At 27.1% G+C, this 16,841-nt stretch overlaps 3 protein-coding genes across 6 annotated transcripts; 1 reads left to right on the top strand and 2 right to left on the bottom strand.

Annotated features, from left to right (window-relative positions):
• The first annotated feature begins 1,164 nt into the window (after positions 1-1,164).
• LOC117211585 (dual specificity protein phosphatase CDC14C-like) lies at positions 1,165-6,563 on the top strand. Of its 2 annotated transcripts, none has more exons than XM_033455611.1 (9): positions 1,165-1,660; positions 1,768-1,989; positions 2,107-2,366; positions 2,464-2,764; positions 2,858-3,227; positions 3,323-3,655; positions 3,736-3,864; positions 4,057-4,305; positions 5,065-6,563. In XM_033455611.1, exons 2-9 carry the CDS (start codon positions 1,938-1,940, stop codon positions 5,105-5,107), a joined length of 1,737 nt encoding a protein of 578 aa, XP_033311502.1. In that variant the 5' UTR covers positions 1,165-1,660; positions 1,768-1,937; the 3' UTR covers positions 5,108-6,563. The 2 variants fall into 2 exon arrangements, with proteins under 2 accessions (XP_033311502.1, XP_033311501.1); XM_033455610.1 differs by having other exon boundaries at positions 4,057-4,344; positions 5,065-5,107.
• A 1,524-nt stretch (positions 6,564-8,087) lies between these two features.
• On the bottom strand, positions 8,088-10,649 carry LOC117211587 (protein-serine O-palmitoleoyltransferase porcupine). Its single transcript, XM_033455613.1, has 7 exons — positions 10,586-10,649; positions 10,181-10,524; positions 9,904-10,096; positions 9,599-9,815; positions 9,413-9,519; positions 9,140-9,342; positions 8,088-9,040 (listed from the first exon to the last, which is right to left on the bottom strand). Exons 2-7 carry the CDS (start codon positions 10,401-10,403, stop codon positions 8,598-8,600), a joined length of 1,386 nt encoding a protein of 461 aa, XP_033311504.1. The 5' UTR covers positions 10,404-10,524; positions 10,586-10,649; the 3' UTR covers positions 8,088-8,597.
• Positions 10,650-10,929: 280 nt separating this feature from the next.
• Positions 10,930-16,186, bottom strand: LOC117211552 (protein SON). 3 transcript variants are annotated; one of them, XM_033455547.1, is made up of 12 exons: positions 15,721-16,185; positions 15,308-15,631; positions 14,473-15,166; positions 14,230-14,381; positions 13,561-13,706; positions 13,351-13,459; positions 13,134-13,288; positions 12,949-13,059; positions 12,764-12,877; positions 11,493-11,721; positions 11,305-11,420; positions 10,930-11,222 (listed from the first exon to the last, which is right to left on the bottom strand). In XM_033455547.1, the coding sequence occupies exons 1-12, from the start codon at positions 16,037-16,039 to the stop codon at positions 11,082-11,084; spliced, it is 2,610 nt and encodes an 869-aa protein (XP_033311438.1). In that variant the 5' UTR covers positions 16,040-16,185; the 3' UTR covers positions 10,930-11,081. The 3 variants fall into 3 exon arrangements, with proteins under 3 accessions (XP_033311438.1, XP_033311439.1, XP_033311440.1); XM_033455548.1 differs by lacking the exons at positions 10,930-11,222; positions 11,305-11,420 and adding an exon at positions 11,894-12,003 and having other exon boundaries at positions 11,627-11,721; positions 15,721-16,186; XM_033455549.1 differs by lacking the exons at positions 10,930-11,222; positions 11,305-11,420 and adding an exon at positions 11,894-11,956 and having other exon boundaries at positions 11,627-11,721.
• Between the last annotated feature and the right edge of the window lie 655 nt (positions 16,187-16,841).

The following is a 16,841-nucleotide window of genomic DNA, read 5'->3' on the forward strand; positions in this document are numbered from 1 at the left end:
AAAAAATTTCATCTCTGCAAAAGCTGGCGAAAACCGTCCGAAAACTGAGCGGTGACTAGTTGTAAAAAATCAAGATGGAAGACAAGAAGATTCGCGTTCTGTGCATGCGTGACATGCTATGAATCTCTTGCACAGAGACAGAGATACTCTACTCATCTCTGTCTGTCTCGCAAAAACGCAAACTTCGTTGATTTTCCATGTTGATTTTTCATGACTCAATTTTCGAACAGTTTTTTCTAGCAAATGCCGAGACATGTTTAAATGATCGTGGTTATAATAACTGGTTAGAGTTAAATTATGCTTGCGATGTATTACACTACCAGAAAAGATTATCACAGCAATTATTTATAATAATTGTTTCACGTTTTTGTTTAAACATATAACTTAATATAAAAACATAATAATACGTAAACATTTTTTAGATAAAATGCATTGTGAACGATATAAATATAAATTACTTTAATTCAAATTCAAAAAGGACTAATGATAATTTATATATAGTATTATAAACTTAACGTTTATTTAAAAGTTATTCCACATGTAGTGTACCACGTACACGGTGGTACTATTAAGCATTGAACCGCTCTACTTGACAAAATGAGTGAAAAATTGAAAACGGTTATTAGGATGCAAAAATAACTTTTAAAAAACTAATTTTGAGATTCTGCTTTGATCCTCCCTGAATCTAGAATCCTCCTCCTCTTCTTGGCTTCATTCTACCTCCAGACTGATTCTATCTCCAGTCGAGACGAAAACGTTCCATCATCGTATTTGACAACATTGTATAACATGTCAATCAGGGAATGAGAATACGTTCTCAAAAATATTTATGAATTATTTATTTTTAAGACGTGAGCTATTTAAGATCAACCATCTACGGTACATTTCTTGATAAATTACTAATTTATTACGTTTGCTAATAATTAAACTTAAAATTTTCTGAACAGTTTATTTCCTGGCTTTTGAATTCCAATTTTCTTCTTGTCATATCATTTCTACCGGATGAAGAAGATTCAAGTGATGATTAAACTAACGAAGAAGATTGAAGATATATGTTTCGTATATGTATAGACGATTTAAAATTTCGTGCACCTTATGCATATATCGATAAGCATAAAGTCAACTTCATTTCAAATAATAGCGTGACTATGGAAAATGTAGGGAATTTTTATTTAACAGAGTGCGTTGTTTTGTAATTAATGAAATAATCATTTAGTCCTCACCAAATAAAAACTGAAAATCATCACGACGTAATTGTGCTATAAACATGTAACATTAATTGTATATTAACTTCAGAGTTTTTAAATATTATATGAGGCATTTGTAGTACTAGTGAACGTCTACAATGTTTCTTGTTCTAGACATTGAATTCGTACGTCGTCATCAAAGTTTGATATTACAAGGGAACGAAAATGGCAGTGTATTTGAAAAGTACTTTTCGTTTTTATAGGGGGTAATGATGTTAATATATATACAAAATAAACATCTTGCTGATATTTTATAAAATGGTTATATTTGAATAGTAAAAAGAAGTTGCATGATACTTATGAAATATCGTATATTTGAATATACAATATAACCGGAAGAACTCAACAACGTAACTGATCAGCCATCATTATTTCTTCATTGACCAAGTTTGAATCTTGTAACGGTCGCATAGGTAAGTAAACATTTTTTTAATATAGTACATATCGTATTTTCGCGTACGTCATAATAATTATAAATTCGTTTGTATTACACATACCATGCAAATGTAACCGTGTGTAGGTACTTAGATGGATCCAGTTTACCTTTACTACACCTATTCTAACCTTCTGTGTGTTTATATTTATGATCTCTGATTGTGTTAATTAAATTGTATCCTTTCTTATATCGGTTACGCTGATGACAGGCTTACTCAGTTGGTATTCACAATATCAGATAATAAATAAGAACCAATGATGGAGGATACAAATGACTTACTAGTATGTGCATCTGAGTTCATAAAAGGTAAGAAATTAAAAAAAATATATGATAATATGCTATTATAGTACTTAATTTATGTCAAGTAATGTATTATTTAAATGTTTTTAAAGTATCACTTATATTTTTTTGCTTATGTTGTAGACCGATTATATTTTATAACATTGAGGACAAAGCCAAAGAGTACTCCAAACATCCATTATTTCAGTATCGATGATGAATTAATCTATGAAAATTTCTATGATGATTTTGGTCCATTGAATCTTGCTATGTTATATCATTATTGTCAAAAGGTTAATAAAAAACTTAAAGCAGTAACTCTTAGAAGAAAAAAGATAGTACATTATACAACAATGGATCCATCAAAAAGAGTCAATGCTGCTTTTCTTATAGGAAGTTATGCAGTAAGATGTTATTATATTAATTTCATTCACATTGTTAAATACATATATTTATTATACATATTCAGAAAAATAAGATTCATTAGTATATATTTTTTAGATATTATATTGTAAACATACAGCAGAAGAAGCATATAATTGCTTAAATAGTAGTCCTGACAATCCATCATTTATAATGTTTCGGGATGCTTCTGTTGGTACACCTTGGTTTGAAATATCTTTGATTGAATGTCTTAGTGCCATATATAAGTGCCACAAACTTGGATTTTTTAATTTTCAAGATTTTTGTGTTAAGGAATATGAATATTTTGAAAGAGTTGAAAATGGAGATTTAAATTGGATTGTTCCTGGTAAATTTATAGCATTTTGTGGTCCTTATGCTAAATTTAAAATAGAAAATGGTAAGTTAAGTTTTAAATAAATTTACCTATTCTACCTATGATTCTTTTTTACATTTCTATAATTTATTATCTTTATTTTTTTCTTTTTTACAGGATATCCACTTCATGCACCAGAATCATATTTTACATATTTCCATTACAATAATGTAACTACAATTATACGTCTTAATAAAAAAATTTATGATGCTTCAATCTTCACGGATGCAGGATTTGATCATAAAGATTTGTTTTTTATTGATGGTTCAACTCCAACAGATTCAATCATGCGGCAATTTCTTAAAATAGCAGAGAATGCAAGTGGTGCTGTTGCTGTACACTGTAGAGCAGGACTTGGTAGAACAGGTTCATTGATTGGTTGTTACATTATGAAACATTATCACTTAACAGCTCATGAAACAATTGCATGGATACGAATATGTAGACCAGGTTCTGTAATTGGACATCAACAGGAATGGTTGGAAAAGTATGCATCGTTATTAAAATATCAATATTTACAGCTTGTGTTTTAAAAATAGTACCATCTTTTGACACCGAAAGATTAATAATTTTATATTTTAGGAAAGAAGCATATCTTCATTCTTTATTAAAAGAGCCACTACAACCTCAAAATGAAAATCCAATTCATGAATATGGTATATATTCTATAACTGGTAGACCGAAAACATCATTCTTATCCAATTTAAAAAGTGCTCATGTGGTGCAAGATAATGTTTCGGGAATAATGCATTGTGTGGATGGAATTACATTAGATGATCATGCAAGCACTAGCACAACTAAATATACAACCTTAACTCAGGGTGATAAATTAAATCAAATTAAAGCTAAAAGAAAACGATTACCAACAAATCATACTTCTCTTAACACAACTACTAGACCATCAACAGTAGTAAAGTAAAAATCATAATAATACAATTTAACTTATTGTGAAAATACAGAATGTTGTAGTTAATACATGAATATTATCCTTTCAGTCCATACTTAAGGTCATTATTACAAACAAGAACTCAGAAAAATACAATTAATACATTAACTGGAAATAAAGAAAAAGATTCTACAAAAAGACTTCTCCCTAGATCTACTACGACAACTATTGCTAAAAGGTTAGTTAAATGTATTCAATATATTTAAAAAAGAAAGAAATTCACAAGTTATTTACACTAATCTTTTTGCCCATTCCACTTTTGGCTAGATTACTTTGCAATTTAACTGATAAATGTCATAGAAGTAAATACGAACTTATTTAAAAGTATATCAATATATAATTTATTTAAAGTTTATACTAAAAATTATAGAAACAGTTGGCTAGTCAGCAGTACATGTGAACCATCTCCGCCTCGTATTAAGTCTACTAAACCAACAACAAGGCTCCACAATATCAGCAACAACACATCTTCCACTACTCGTGTTACTACGATGCCTGTATCAAAACCAGTGACAAGGGCCAGTATCAAAACTTCTTGTATCACAGAAACACAATCGACAAATTCGTCCGCAAACAATTTGATAACACAACCGCAGCGAGGCATGAATATGATCCTCAGGTCTGCAGATCGAGTAAATCGCTATCATTCTCTAAGACAGTAAGTCTTTGTAACTGTTACTTTCAAAAGGCTAAACAAATTAAGTAACAGTTATATAGTTCTTTTCATAAACAATTCTCGATTGCACTTTTTAAATGAGTTTTTTTCCACATTATATTATATTTAAAAATGAACAATACTGTATGAGACAATACTGTAACAAGACTTCATATAACTAGCTGTATATATTGTCTACTTTATCTGGGAATCATAATTTATTGTATATATTTATATTTAGAAAGATGTAAAACTATATACATAAACCTTACATTTGTCATTAACATTAATTTGCATGCAGCATGAATTTTTTATTAATTTAAAATATGCATGTATTGACAAGAAATTTATTCAATTTATTACAGAGTAATTTTTAACCTTTGCATTGCATAATTAATATTTTCAACTCTTTGGAAATGTTCCAATTTAAAAAAAAATTAATTTTTCTTTTTCGTATTTGTTGTGTTATTATCTTCAACCATAGTCATATCACAGTATAAAGGTTAAGAGACTATCAGACTTTAAAAATGAAATGATATATTTATTAACTTTTATACATAAGAACTTTTTGCTGAACTAATACAGAACATGTTTAAATAGTACAAGAATACAAATTTATGTAGCATTTATTCTGTGAAATTAAATAATGTACAATTAAAGCTTAAATAACAAGCAACGCTAAAATTGCTAACGAATTGCTTCTATTCTTTCTATGACTTGCAGTGCGCGTACGACCAAAAGTTATAAAACTGCATTTATCAGATGACTAACCGATATTCTCAATGGCATTGGAGAAGACAGTCCGGTAGCTCAAGCACCTCGACATCGCAGAAGATCTCATCGTTTAAATTCAATCATTCAGTAAAAACATCATACTAATCATCAATCTTCAATTCAAACAATTGTTTTTGTCGCGATCAACGAAGATCAAGTAGATCTACAGCTGCTATCATAGTTTTTTCTATGGTTCACTGGTAGGTTGTTTAGGTATGGTTTCTTGTAGTTATATTTTATGTTTATATTTGAAACGTTGGATTATAAGTTTCTCATAATCATACAATTTTTTCTCTTTGTGGCTTTTAAAGATTCTTCCTTATTTCGCGACACATTGAACGATAAATAAAATAAAAATATAATAATATGATTTTATCAAATTTGATTTACTATGTTATCTTTCTGCTGGTCAGAAAAAATAATATTATGGATAAATATCTTCAAATAATTAAATTCGAAAATTTCCACTTTGTCTACTTATTACTCTTTTAATATAAATTTATGTATTACTTGATTTTATTAAAAGAATAGTAACTATTGTCAAAATGGTAATTTCTCTCTTATGTAGAATTTTTGTATTTATTTTAAATCATGTTATCAGCATTTTTCAATATGTTATCAAGAACTAGTATACAGAAACTTGTATAAAACGATTAACATTTATCATCATTTCCTTTTTTTGATATTTTGAATTATTATTAATTATTAAATTTGATTTTAATGTTTATTTATGTGGCAATTATTTTTACGAACTATAAGTTTTATTACATTCAATAAGAAAAATAATGAAATGAATAGAAACTTAAAATCCCAATATGTGCATTCTTACTTATAACTATGTAATTAACATAATTTATTTATCTTAATGTAAAAGGTAAAGTCACCCATACATAATTCTTGAATTATAGAAGAATATTATGTATACTAAATAGATTTTTAAACTTTAAATTAAAACAACATTTTGTGATGATCATAAATTTTGTAACTAGATAGATTGTAGAAACTTGTTATTGTGCTAATCATATTACTGTTCTATATAGTATTCTTTAATAAGAAATTGCAATCCTAATGTAAGAGAGATCAATTTATGTATAGTACTTATATAAGTGCTACATGACATGAAGTTATATGATCAGTATAATTATACTAACGATATGTAACAATTTTAACTGGGTCTTCAGGTTATCTTATTTTATATCTTTACCTTTTTATATTGTTTTTAACACAAAACGTGTAGAAAATGTTATTAAGCCCCGGTACACATGAGTGTGTGACTCCGCTATATGAAACAAAGTTGTTGAGTTGCACAGCATCACGTCATTTATTTCTACCCGTTTTCAAAAATATCATTAAAGTTATTTTGCAATACAAACTTCTTGTCATCATATCTTATCATGAAAAAAAACAGATAGTTTAAACAAATGAAATAAAATATATTGAAAAAACGATTTGGTTTATTAACAATTTTATTACATTTGTTTAATATAAACCCAATTAAAAATAATTCTAAACTTTCATATTTCTTCAAATAATCTGAGGATACAGTTATATATATTAACTTTCATTTTGTAGCCTTATATAGAGTGTAAATAGAGGATGTAAGCTTAATATTCGAAATGCTGTTAAATATAAAAATAAGGTGATAAATTGTTGCTGTTATAAGTGTTTATATATTTTCACGCTTTGTTTTTTCTAGATAAAAATCACTGCTTTTGGATGTTCTTAATTATAACAGTATTTACAAAACAAAACATCTAACTTGATCAATATTTTTTCGTGACTTTTATACTTCTTCATAGTCTACTATTTTTATTTAAACTGCTTTACTAAATGCTATCTGTATTCTTTGCCACATAATGTTACTCTACATTTGAAAATCTCAATTTGATAAGAGTATATTTTGAAAAATATGCTTAATAATACTATAAAAATATTATTGTATCCCTAAGTTTTTAAATATGTAAAAAGAATTGCGTGAACTTTATCATTGCGTCGATAATAGAATAATAACTGAAATATACTCGTATGAGGGAATGTGTTCGTGTATGATTCTGCACGATACATAGTACGATTTATATAGAATTATTGTTTTATTCCTTTTATTAATAGAATATGTATACAAGTTAGTAAATATGTCAGTACTAATATGTAATACGTCGAAAATATGAAGGGTTTAATTACAGATATCTTTTAGAAAAATATAATTGTATACATAATTTATAATATGTATATATACGTATAATGTGTATATACAAACAAATTTGATGAATATTTTAATAAATTAACGCACTTCTTGAAAAAATATTATTGATATACATATAATGGAAAGATATTTTATTAATGTAAAATAACATATTGTATGTTATTAATATTTAAGGCTAAAAAGAAAGTACATTTTTGTTAATTAAAAAGTTATTGAATAGATCACAAACATCATTATCTAGAAAAAAGAAGTTGATTTATTTATAAAAATTATAAATATCTCTCGTGTACAAAATTTTCGTGTATAATTTTGCAGTTGTAAATTATATAGTTGAATATAGAATTATGTATATATCATGATCAGCTAATATTAAAAACATAAAATATGCTCTCACGGCAGTATATTAGAGAAACTTTACGTGTACAAGAGTTAGTATTCTATTTCAATTGATTATCATTTGGTTTATAAATAATGTTCTGCTAGTATGTAGTGTGTTATATGAGAAAGAGAAATGAAGAAAAGGGGAAATAGGTATGTATGAACATATAATTTCAATTTTTGCCTTAAATACGCAATTCGATATTGGATACAAAATTTTTCATATATTTTATTAAAAACTAGGATACAAGTAATTCTAAAACATTTTTTCCTTTAGTGTTTCTAATTTAAATGCAATATACAGCACATTATGTCATAATATTACAAACATAATGTTCTTTATTGTATGATTCATTGTGAGCAATAAAAATTAAAATACGACATTATTGTATTTTGATTGAAAAAGTACTTTTATTCGCTATTATGATTATGTTGAATTTTAATAATATTCATCAGCTTGATAGCATAATATATGTCACTGATGTCTTTTTTAACAATACATAAAGTTTTTAGCGTTATTTGACATTAAGTATAATATTATTTATATTGATTTATTACTAATTATTTGATATTATGCTTTATGTACACTTACATTCAAATATACTTTATAGTTGTTATATGGTTAATACGACTAAAAACCATGTATTTTACCTATTTTACAACTTTTAGAATTCTTGTGCTTGTCTCATTTATGTTGATAATTCCTACAAAAATCTATTAGATACTTTTCGGCTTATATTGAATATTACAATTATTAAAAAAAGAATAACATTTATATTCAAATTTAGTTAAATAATAAGTTATATATGTGATGTACATGAATTACTGATACAAAAAACAATATTAAGTGTTCATTATTAGAAATGTGTTAAAAAATAAATATTTGTGCTTACAATTAGTACTATCTGATCAAAAAATATATGCAGTATGTAGCAAATACTACCCAATGGCTAGCAAATCCAAGTTGAGACCATTTTTCAATAGTATGAATGTAACTATATCCTGTTTCTTGTAACTCAGATGTATCAAACATAAGACCTAAATAAGCTAGATGAAAAATTGATAGTCCAGAAAACATCATGTTTATTAAAAGCACCCACCATGAATTGTGAATGTTATATGCATGTGTACATTTATTTTTGGTGCACTGCTTTGATGCAACACATGCATCAAAAATATTAGCAAGCATATATCTAAATTGAAATTCTACAAAAGTATAAAATCCAAGACTAAGCAAAACTGCTGCTAACTGAAAATTTAACCCATGTAAAAGAGCACTCGTTAAATACGTCATTGTTACAGCTCCAAACTTTCCCAAATATTTAATGCTGGGACGGAATATATCTGAAAATTTATATAAAAACATATAATACTTTCAAAATTATTAATGATAGAATTTTAAATATGTATGAATTATATAAATAGTTTGGATGTTTAACGTACATGTTTTTAGCCAAAAATGCATTGGTATATTCCAACAAATAACAACATGCACAAGTGAATGTGGTAATTCTATTTTTAATGGTTTCACTACAGTACTTAATGTAGATGGAAATCCTCCTAGTAATAATAAACTGGATGCTATATATGAAATAAAGTAATGAGACATTCTGAAAGATAATGCATCTCTATAAGCTAATAACCATCTAAAAATATGAAAGTATATTAAAACTTATTATATTATAACACATAATATATATAATAATATTTACTAACTTCCAAGAAGTTTCTGCGATCATCCATTGTGCCCAACAATTTGAAATAGACAAAAAAAGCAAGGATAAGAATACATGCTGAATAGTATATAATATCCACCATTTATCCTGAAATTAGAAAATATTAAATTTTTAATTTTATTTATAGTAAATATATGACATGTACAATAATAACAATTGTACATACTTGATGAGTTGTGTAACGTATTGATATATAATCTTTAAATGATATCCATGGACCAAAGAGGCAAGTGACACTACAAAACATGTATCCCATATACGCAAAGATATTAGGTAAATCATTTGTATCAGATCGGTCTATCGCTATACTAATCGTTTTCATTGCCATAGTCATTACTACACTCCGTATTTTATGCCATACTATAGATGACATAGTAAATTCACTGAAAAACGTTAAAAATTATAGATGAAAATTGATTACATATACATATATATTTTTGACATTTAAAGTAGTTACTGTCTAAACCTTACCAATATGTTATAATAAAAAGTGATGGTAAAAATATGCCCATGTATTTACAATATTTTTTGGGTATATGTAAAGTAATATATGAAATCGTGCAAAGTATTAGTAATGTATATAAACATTCTGCTACATAACGATAAATATTACATATACCAATCAACATTGACAATATATGAAAAGTTCTATGTGATATATGTCCTGCAACATTAGATTAAACATCAATTGTCCAAATTTATATTTCTTTATCATATACGTAGGTACATTTATAAAAATATGTCTTACGAGAATATGCACATAATCTAAATATTATAGTAGAAATAAATAGTGGCAATATATATGATACTGTATCATAAATAGTAGGTCGAAGACAATATTGATATAATTCAAATAACGTTTCTCTTTCCACATTTTCATATTCGTATTCATATTCCACATCTTGTAAATATTCGTGCTCCACAAAATCAACTTCATCGTCGTAAAAAATTGGAACTTCTACATCATCCATTACAAAAGAAATGAAATTGCCGGTGTTTCACTTTTATAGCAATTTTAATGTCAATCGTGATGCCATTTCATTTATTCTAATTAAATGATAATTATAATCTTTTTGGGGACGATTGTAGTATCTATAAAAATAAAAAAATAAAATATTAAGTTAAACATTATTAAGAACTTTAAAATTTATACCTGATGTCAACAATAACCTATTCAGTATCACTTCTACACTCTGATATAGTTCACTTTTTATTTAATAATTATTAGACGAATTGTTATATAAAAACCCATAATTCATTTATATGATAAAAAGCAATTTATTAAATATAAAGATAATTGAATATTCAGTATCAAAAAAGGTAAGATACGAAATACTTAGGTACATAAATTTATAATATGACAGTGAATATCCTTATGTCTTCATTTCATTTATTAACAAATATGTAAATAAAAAAAATCCTTATAGTATGATATACATATTTTATTTGTTTCATTTACATCATATTCTTAGGATAATTATGTTTAAAATAATAATTAGTACTAAATATTTAAATAATTAATAGTAAAAATGAAATGTGTTGAAATGTTGAACATTATATACAGTAAAAAGAATAAAGTAACTTATACTTTTAAATTTACAATTTTTATACATTGTTACTTATACTTTAATAAAATTATTGATTTACTTTCAAGATTTTGTAATAGGCATAGAATTAGGCTCAGGTAACAATCCTAATGTTTGTAAACAAATCTGTGCTGCTTCTGCCTTAGCTTGTTTCTTGTTTGGACTCGCAACACTTGGTTTGTATTCAATTCCATTTACTTTTACCTAGGATACAGTATTAAATATATATACATAATTTAGAAACAAAAAAGACACACAAGTATAATTAGCACAAAATTACACATACTTTAAACAGGAAATTTTTTCTATGATCTGGTCCACATTCAAAACATAATTCATAAACTGGTGCACCAAGTTTTCGTTTTGAACAATATTCGCCTAATAATGATACTGGATGTTTACCTGCAATATATAAATTTAAAATTATTTGTTATATCAAATTGCTACAATATGTAAATTTTCACTAAAATATACCTTCTAAAGTTTTGATTGCTGGTACTAGTGGTTTGGTTGCTTTCCCTATTTTTTGTCCGATGTCTTGCTCAGAAACAAGTCCTCGTTTATCCAATTTTACTTCAAGCTGCAAGGGCTCAAGAGTACCTTCTTTATTTTTTCCCAAACCCTCCCCTGGTCGCCAACCCATCTTCTGTAGTAAAGCCATACCCATCCCACCCGAAACAGGCTGTGCTGATACTAATTGATCCTAAATAGTTTTTTAAATTAAGATATAATGAATTTCACAATGTTAATGAAATTAAAAGTTAAAAATGAGAGAAACATATAATCAAAATTAATAAAATAATTTAGTTATTCTATATGCAATTAATATTTTTTTTTTAACATTATTCTAATATTTTTGGGGTGAAAATACTTACCAAAAAAATCAAAATTTGACATCACGCCGCTGAAGTTGTTTCTTCTCTGACGTAGCTATGTGCCTGTAACAAACCCTCAGGTGGATGCAGACTAATGCTAAATATCCCAGCTTTATAAACAAAAGATACAGTAACTCCAGATGAAATCCTGTGATAGGAAGCTGATGATAATTAGCAATAATCTAACAAGAGCCCATTATATACAAGAATTTCATGTAATCAATATTTCTATACACTTATCTTTGTTTTAAGTACACCTACAATTTATTTTCTTAAATACTAAATGTAAAGTATAATTACATTAATTATATAGTCTAATCATACAACACAAAAATCTATAAAATAATGGAGCTCCTGTGTCCATGCAGGCACAGAATCTACTTCTATGTAAGAAATAGTCTGTGCCTACATTACAGTTCTTATCAGATCTGCTATATATCAGAATATAGCATTGATCTTGATAGAGACTGTACCTGAAAACTTGTTACAGGCAATATCAGTATCAGGTAATGCATTGTTAAAAAAAAGAAAGAAAGAAAAGAAAAGAAAAAGATATGGAAAGAAAAAAATGAAATTGTATTATGTACATATATATAACACAACAGTGTCAATATATGTCTTAATGTTCATATTTATCATCTTATTAGTACTATAAATTATAAATTAGGTTACAAATATGTATTTAATTAGATTATTCCTACCAGAGTTGCTTAAAATAGTTTTCCATAGTATATATATATATAGTATAGTATAGTATAGTATTTTAAGCAATATATATATATATATATATATATATATATATATATATATATTCTATATATATATATAGAACAACAAATAACAAGATAAATTATCTAGTAATAGTGTTACCTTACGAGCCCAGGCTTGATAACCTGAAGTAAGCTCTGCAGGTGAAAGTACTTTAGCTCCTGTACTCCCAGTAAATTGACCTGGCATTTGTTTACTCTCAGCCCATGTTTTCATCTATGTAATATACAAATAACAAATATATGAAAATATTAAAATATTTGTTAAGTAATTACATACAACAGTACCTCATTTTGTGCTCTATACATTTCATTTTGAGCACATACATCATTTGGATTTTCTCTTAATTTTCTCATTGCTGCTAATCTTTGAGATACTATTGAACCAATATCTATTGGCTGAAAATATAATGTACATATAAATGCAAGTATATATGTAAAACAATTAAATAATAATTATCTATTTTCTATACCTCTGCTGCTATCGAGTGAGAAAAAACTGCCGACTGCACTGGATATATGGATGTAGTCGAAGGTGTTATAGGAAAAGATTCAGTTGGGACAGTAGCTGGTATAAATTGTTTTTTCGTTTCTGGCTTCTTTGGGGCAACTGGTATCCATTCATTTTCTGCAATAAACAAGAAGTTTTGAATGATAAAATCATTTTGATTATAATAACAAAAACATTACCACTTTTTCTATGATGTTGTCCACTTGATACAGGAAATTGTAAACGTAATTGATTTGATGATTCTATTGTTTTTTCTTGGAATGTTTTGGTTGGTAATTGCTTTGCATCCTAAAACGTAATAATTATAAATAATTTATTAACATAATACATATACATAATATATATACAGACGCAATATGTATTTAAAAATATATATATATTAAACTTACCTTAATATTCATGATAATAGAACTAGGTCGACCCTTTAGTAAAAAAGGATGATGAAAACCTTTTTCAGATTCACTTCCATCTTCTTCTGAAGAGATACTTGAAAGTTCTCCTAATGCCTCAGATTTTGATAATGACTTGCAGAAGTCTGAAATAAAAAAATAATTATTATTGTAGCGGGACATCAGCTAGGGAACAATTGGAGCCACACTGTTGTTTTGCCTCGGAGTACCAATATCGTTAGGATATACATAATGTAATAATAAACCAACTCCGGGCAAAACAATGTCGCCGCTACGTGTAACCGTCTAACAAAGGCGAATTGAAATTTACCGGTACACCCTCGACCAGTATAAATAAACAAACACGATCGTAAGATGACCAGTTTTTCAGTTTCAGTCTCGAGCGATTTTATTAGCGATCAACACACAGTCTTTAGCGAATCAATTAGTACCGAGCGTCTTAGCATACATTCTCTTAACCACCTGTATCGAACAATCTACGGTTGAGTCTGTATTAATTACTTTAAAATATATTTGACGGTTCCAACATCGAGTAATCTCATTATTGAACTACCACACGACCAACTATCCTCATTATAAAAGAAAATTATTAGAAGATAAAATTACTAAAGATTATTATAAAATAATTATTTTTATCAAGGTATATACCTGTGAGTTCATCCACAGTTTTCCCTCCAGCTTGTATTGCAGCAATAGCTTTATCTTGTTGTACCAATGGTAATGTACCTTGTTTAATCATGTTTATTGCATTTCTTCTTGCTATTTCTAACAATTTCTTTTTATCAATTTCTATCCGTTCCCTTACAAGATATGGAAATTAATGAATTATACATGTAACTGTAAATCTGTATATATTGACATATACATATAGTTATAAAAAATAATACTAACTTTCGTTCTCTACTTCTACTTCGTCCTCGTACATATTTATCTCTGCTTCTATCATCACTGCGGCTTCTATGTCTTCGTCGCTGTCTACATTTCAAAGATTCTCGTTGATCACTACTTCGACTTTTGTTGTATCTATCTCTACTTTTATCTCTTCGTTTATCCCTTTCTCTACTTTTACTTCTACGTAAACTCACACGTGTACGAGATTCAGATCTTCTTCTCTCTTGAGAATGGCAATTATGGGTGTGCTTGCTATCTTTGTTTATTGTAATTTTGCTGTTATAATTATATGCTTTTTCTTTGTATTCATTATCCATATACAATTTTGATTTTTCTATTCCTTCTGATCTTTTGTCCACATCTCCTAATCTTTTCTTTTCTTTCTCCCTCAAAATTAATCTTAAATCATTTCTTGCTGTTACTTCTCCTTTTACAGGACTCAATGGGGCTCTGTTTTCTACCTTTTCTAAAGTTGGACTCAAAGTTGATGATCTAAATGAAGTACAACGAATTGGACTAGGACTTAATGTTGGAGTTCTATTATCTGTACTACTATCAGATAATTCACCATCTTCCATTCGAGCTGCCTTTTCCTTTTCTTTATTTTCTATTTCTCTAACTGTATCATTATAAACTATACTATTTTTAAGATCTTTTATCAATATTTTCCCTTGATGTCCTTGCTTTGGTTTTTCTGTGTATAGAAAAAGATATTACAGTAGCAATATATATCAATATGGATAATGATTTTTTATTTAAACTAAGACTTAATGAAAAAAATGTATATCAATCAACAATATATTTTAAAATCATTTTTAACATAAATGGTACAAACCAAGAACTTTAGATATTAATTGCTCTTCAGGATCATCTTCAATTTTTTTTGAAATAGGTGGCAATTGAGGACTATCAGGTTCCTTTGTAAACATATTTTCTAATTTTGGATTTTTTTTAATTATTAATTTCTCAAAACTTTGTGATCCATCTACATCTTCTTTTCCTAGTCCATTATCTTTATTATAACCTTTCTTTTTCATATTGTTGCATGTATCAAGTTTTGATATTTTACTTTTGGGTTCATCTGAATCTGACGACTTACTTGAATCATCTTCATGTCTCCGTTTTGTTTTCTTTCTATGCTTTCTTTTCTTTTTAATATCTATTTGTTATAAAAACAAATAATGTTTAATCGTAAATAATATATACACTTACCTATTTCTCTAGTTATTAATAATGTTTTGATATTACTTTCAAGATCACTGTTACTCTCAGAAGAATTTCGCTTTGACTTTTTTTTATGTTTTTTGTCTTTGTGCTTATGTTTCCTCTTAGTTTTTTTTTTCTTGACCTGAGATTTAATAGGTTTCTCAATTTTAACACTTGCATTTGGAACTTGCTGATCAGTATTTTCTGATGACACTATTTCTTCTTCAGCATCAAATGTGCTAAACAACTCTGTTAAAATTTCATTTGAAGATTTTTCTGGCAGTCCGGGTTCCGGCTTAATTTTTATTCTATCAACACCGACAGTTGTAATTAAATTTGCAATATCAAACAGATCTCCCATTGCTGATATTAATTCATTGTAATGAGTTACAAAGAACACAAATATTTAAATCTGTATCGATTTAAGATATTAGCATCCATCACATTCTATCATTTCATTTATGTCATACTATCGTATCGAACAGTCGCCATTTTAACAATCACAGCGACATCTAAATAATTAAAACTATGAAGAAAGAAAACATTTTATGTATCTTCCATAAATAAATAGAGATAGATCATCCTAAGAGTAATATAGTTATTTTATTTTTCATTCAAATTATAGCTGTATGTTCCATCCTATATTGTTAGCTTTTTTACACGTTAAAATCTTTGTATGATTTATCATATATTTATACTTTAAATTGAAAAATAAAAAATATCATAATATATACATATGTACATGAGAACGTTAGATAAAAATGAACGTATCAGAGTATATATAACAAAAAGACTACATATACAATATTAGATGCTTTAAATCAGAATTTAACAGAAATTATTTTTCAACTAATGCTAAGACTACAATATGTATACTTTTAAAGGTCATTTAAAGGGTAATAATAAAGATATTGTACTTTTTTATTATACATGGTCATTGAAAAAGTTATATTTCTAATATACATACATACTTTAATGAAATTTGTATCCTATTTTCGACATATTACAAAAACGCTTTTAGGATTTTGATGATTTTTACAGAACATGTAAATGTATATGTAACAACGTATTAAAGAAACAAACAAAAAAGATACGACAATCCATTTAACATATGTATAAAAAAAGGCGCAATAAATAGAAAATTAATAATATTGGCATGTAAA

This window comes from Bombus bifarius, unplaced genomic scaffold (genome assembly GCF_011952205.1).
Source record: "Bombus bifarius isolate JDL3187 unplaced genomic scaffold, Bbif_JDL3187 scf7180000008239, whole genome shotgun sequence".
NCBI lineage: Eukaryota > Metazoa > Arthropoda > Insecta > Hymenoptera > Apidae > Bombus > Bombus bifarius.

What these genes read in the sequence shown, in the direction of transcription:
- LOC117211585 (XM_033455610.1), top strand. Translation starts at nt 1,938, where the DNA reads ATGATGGAGGATACAAATGACTTACTAGTATGTGCATCTGAGTTCATA. An exon ending in TTCTTATAGGAAGTTATGCA is followed by an intron (nt 2,367 to 2,463) that starts GTAAGATGTTAT and finishes TATATTTTTTAG; the next exon opens with ATATTATATTGTAAACATAC. An exon ending in CAACAGGAATGGTTGGAAAA is followed by an intron (nt 3,228 to 3,322) that starts GTATGCATCGTT and finishes TTTATATTTTAG; the next exon opens with GAAAGAAGCATATCTTCATT.
- LOC117211587 (XM_033455613.1), bottom strand. Translation starts at nt 10,403, where the DNA reads ATGGATGATGTAGAAGTTCCAATTTTTTACGACGATGAAGTTGATTTT. An exon ending in CTTTTTATTATAACATATTG is followed by an intron (nt 9,816 to 9,903) that starts GTAAGGTTTAGA and finishes AACGTTTTTCAG; the next exon opens with TGAATTTACTATGTCATCTA. An exon ending in ATCGCAGAAACTTCTTGGAA is followed by an intron (nt 9,343 to 9,412) that starts GTTAGTAAATAT and finishes TCATATTTTTAG; the next exon opens with ATGGTTATTAGCTTATAGAG.
- LOC117211552 (XM_033455547.1), bottom strand. Translation starts at nt 16,039, where the DNA reads ATGGGAGATCTGTTTGATATTGCAAATTTAATTACAACTGTCGGTGTT. An exon ending in AACTGTGGATGAACTCACAG is followed by an intron (nt 13,707 to 14,229) that starts GTATATACCTTG and finishes TTTTTATTTCAG; the next exon opens with ACTTCTGCAAGTCATTATCA. An exon ending in TGTATAGAGCACAAAATGAG is followed by an intron (nt 12,878 to 12,948) that starts GTACTGTTGTAT and finishes TATATTACATAG; the next exon opens with ATGAAAACATGGGCTGAGAG.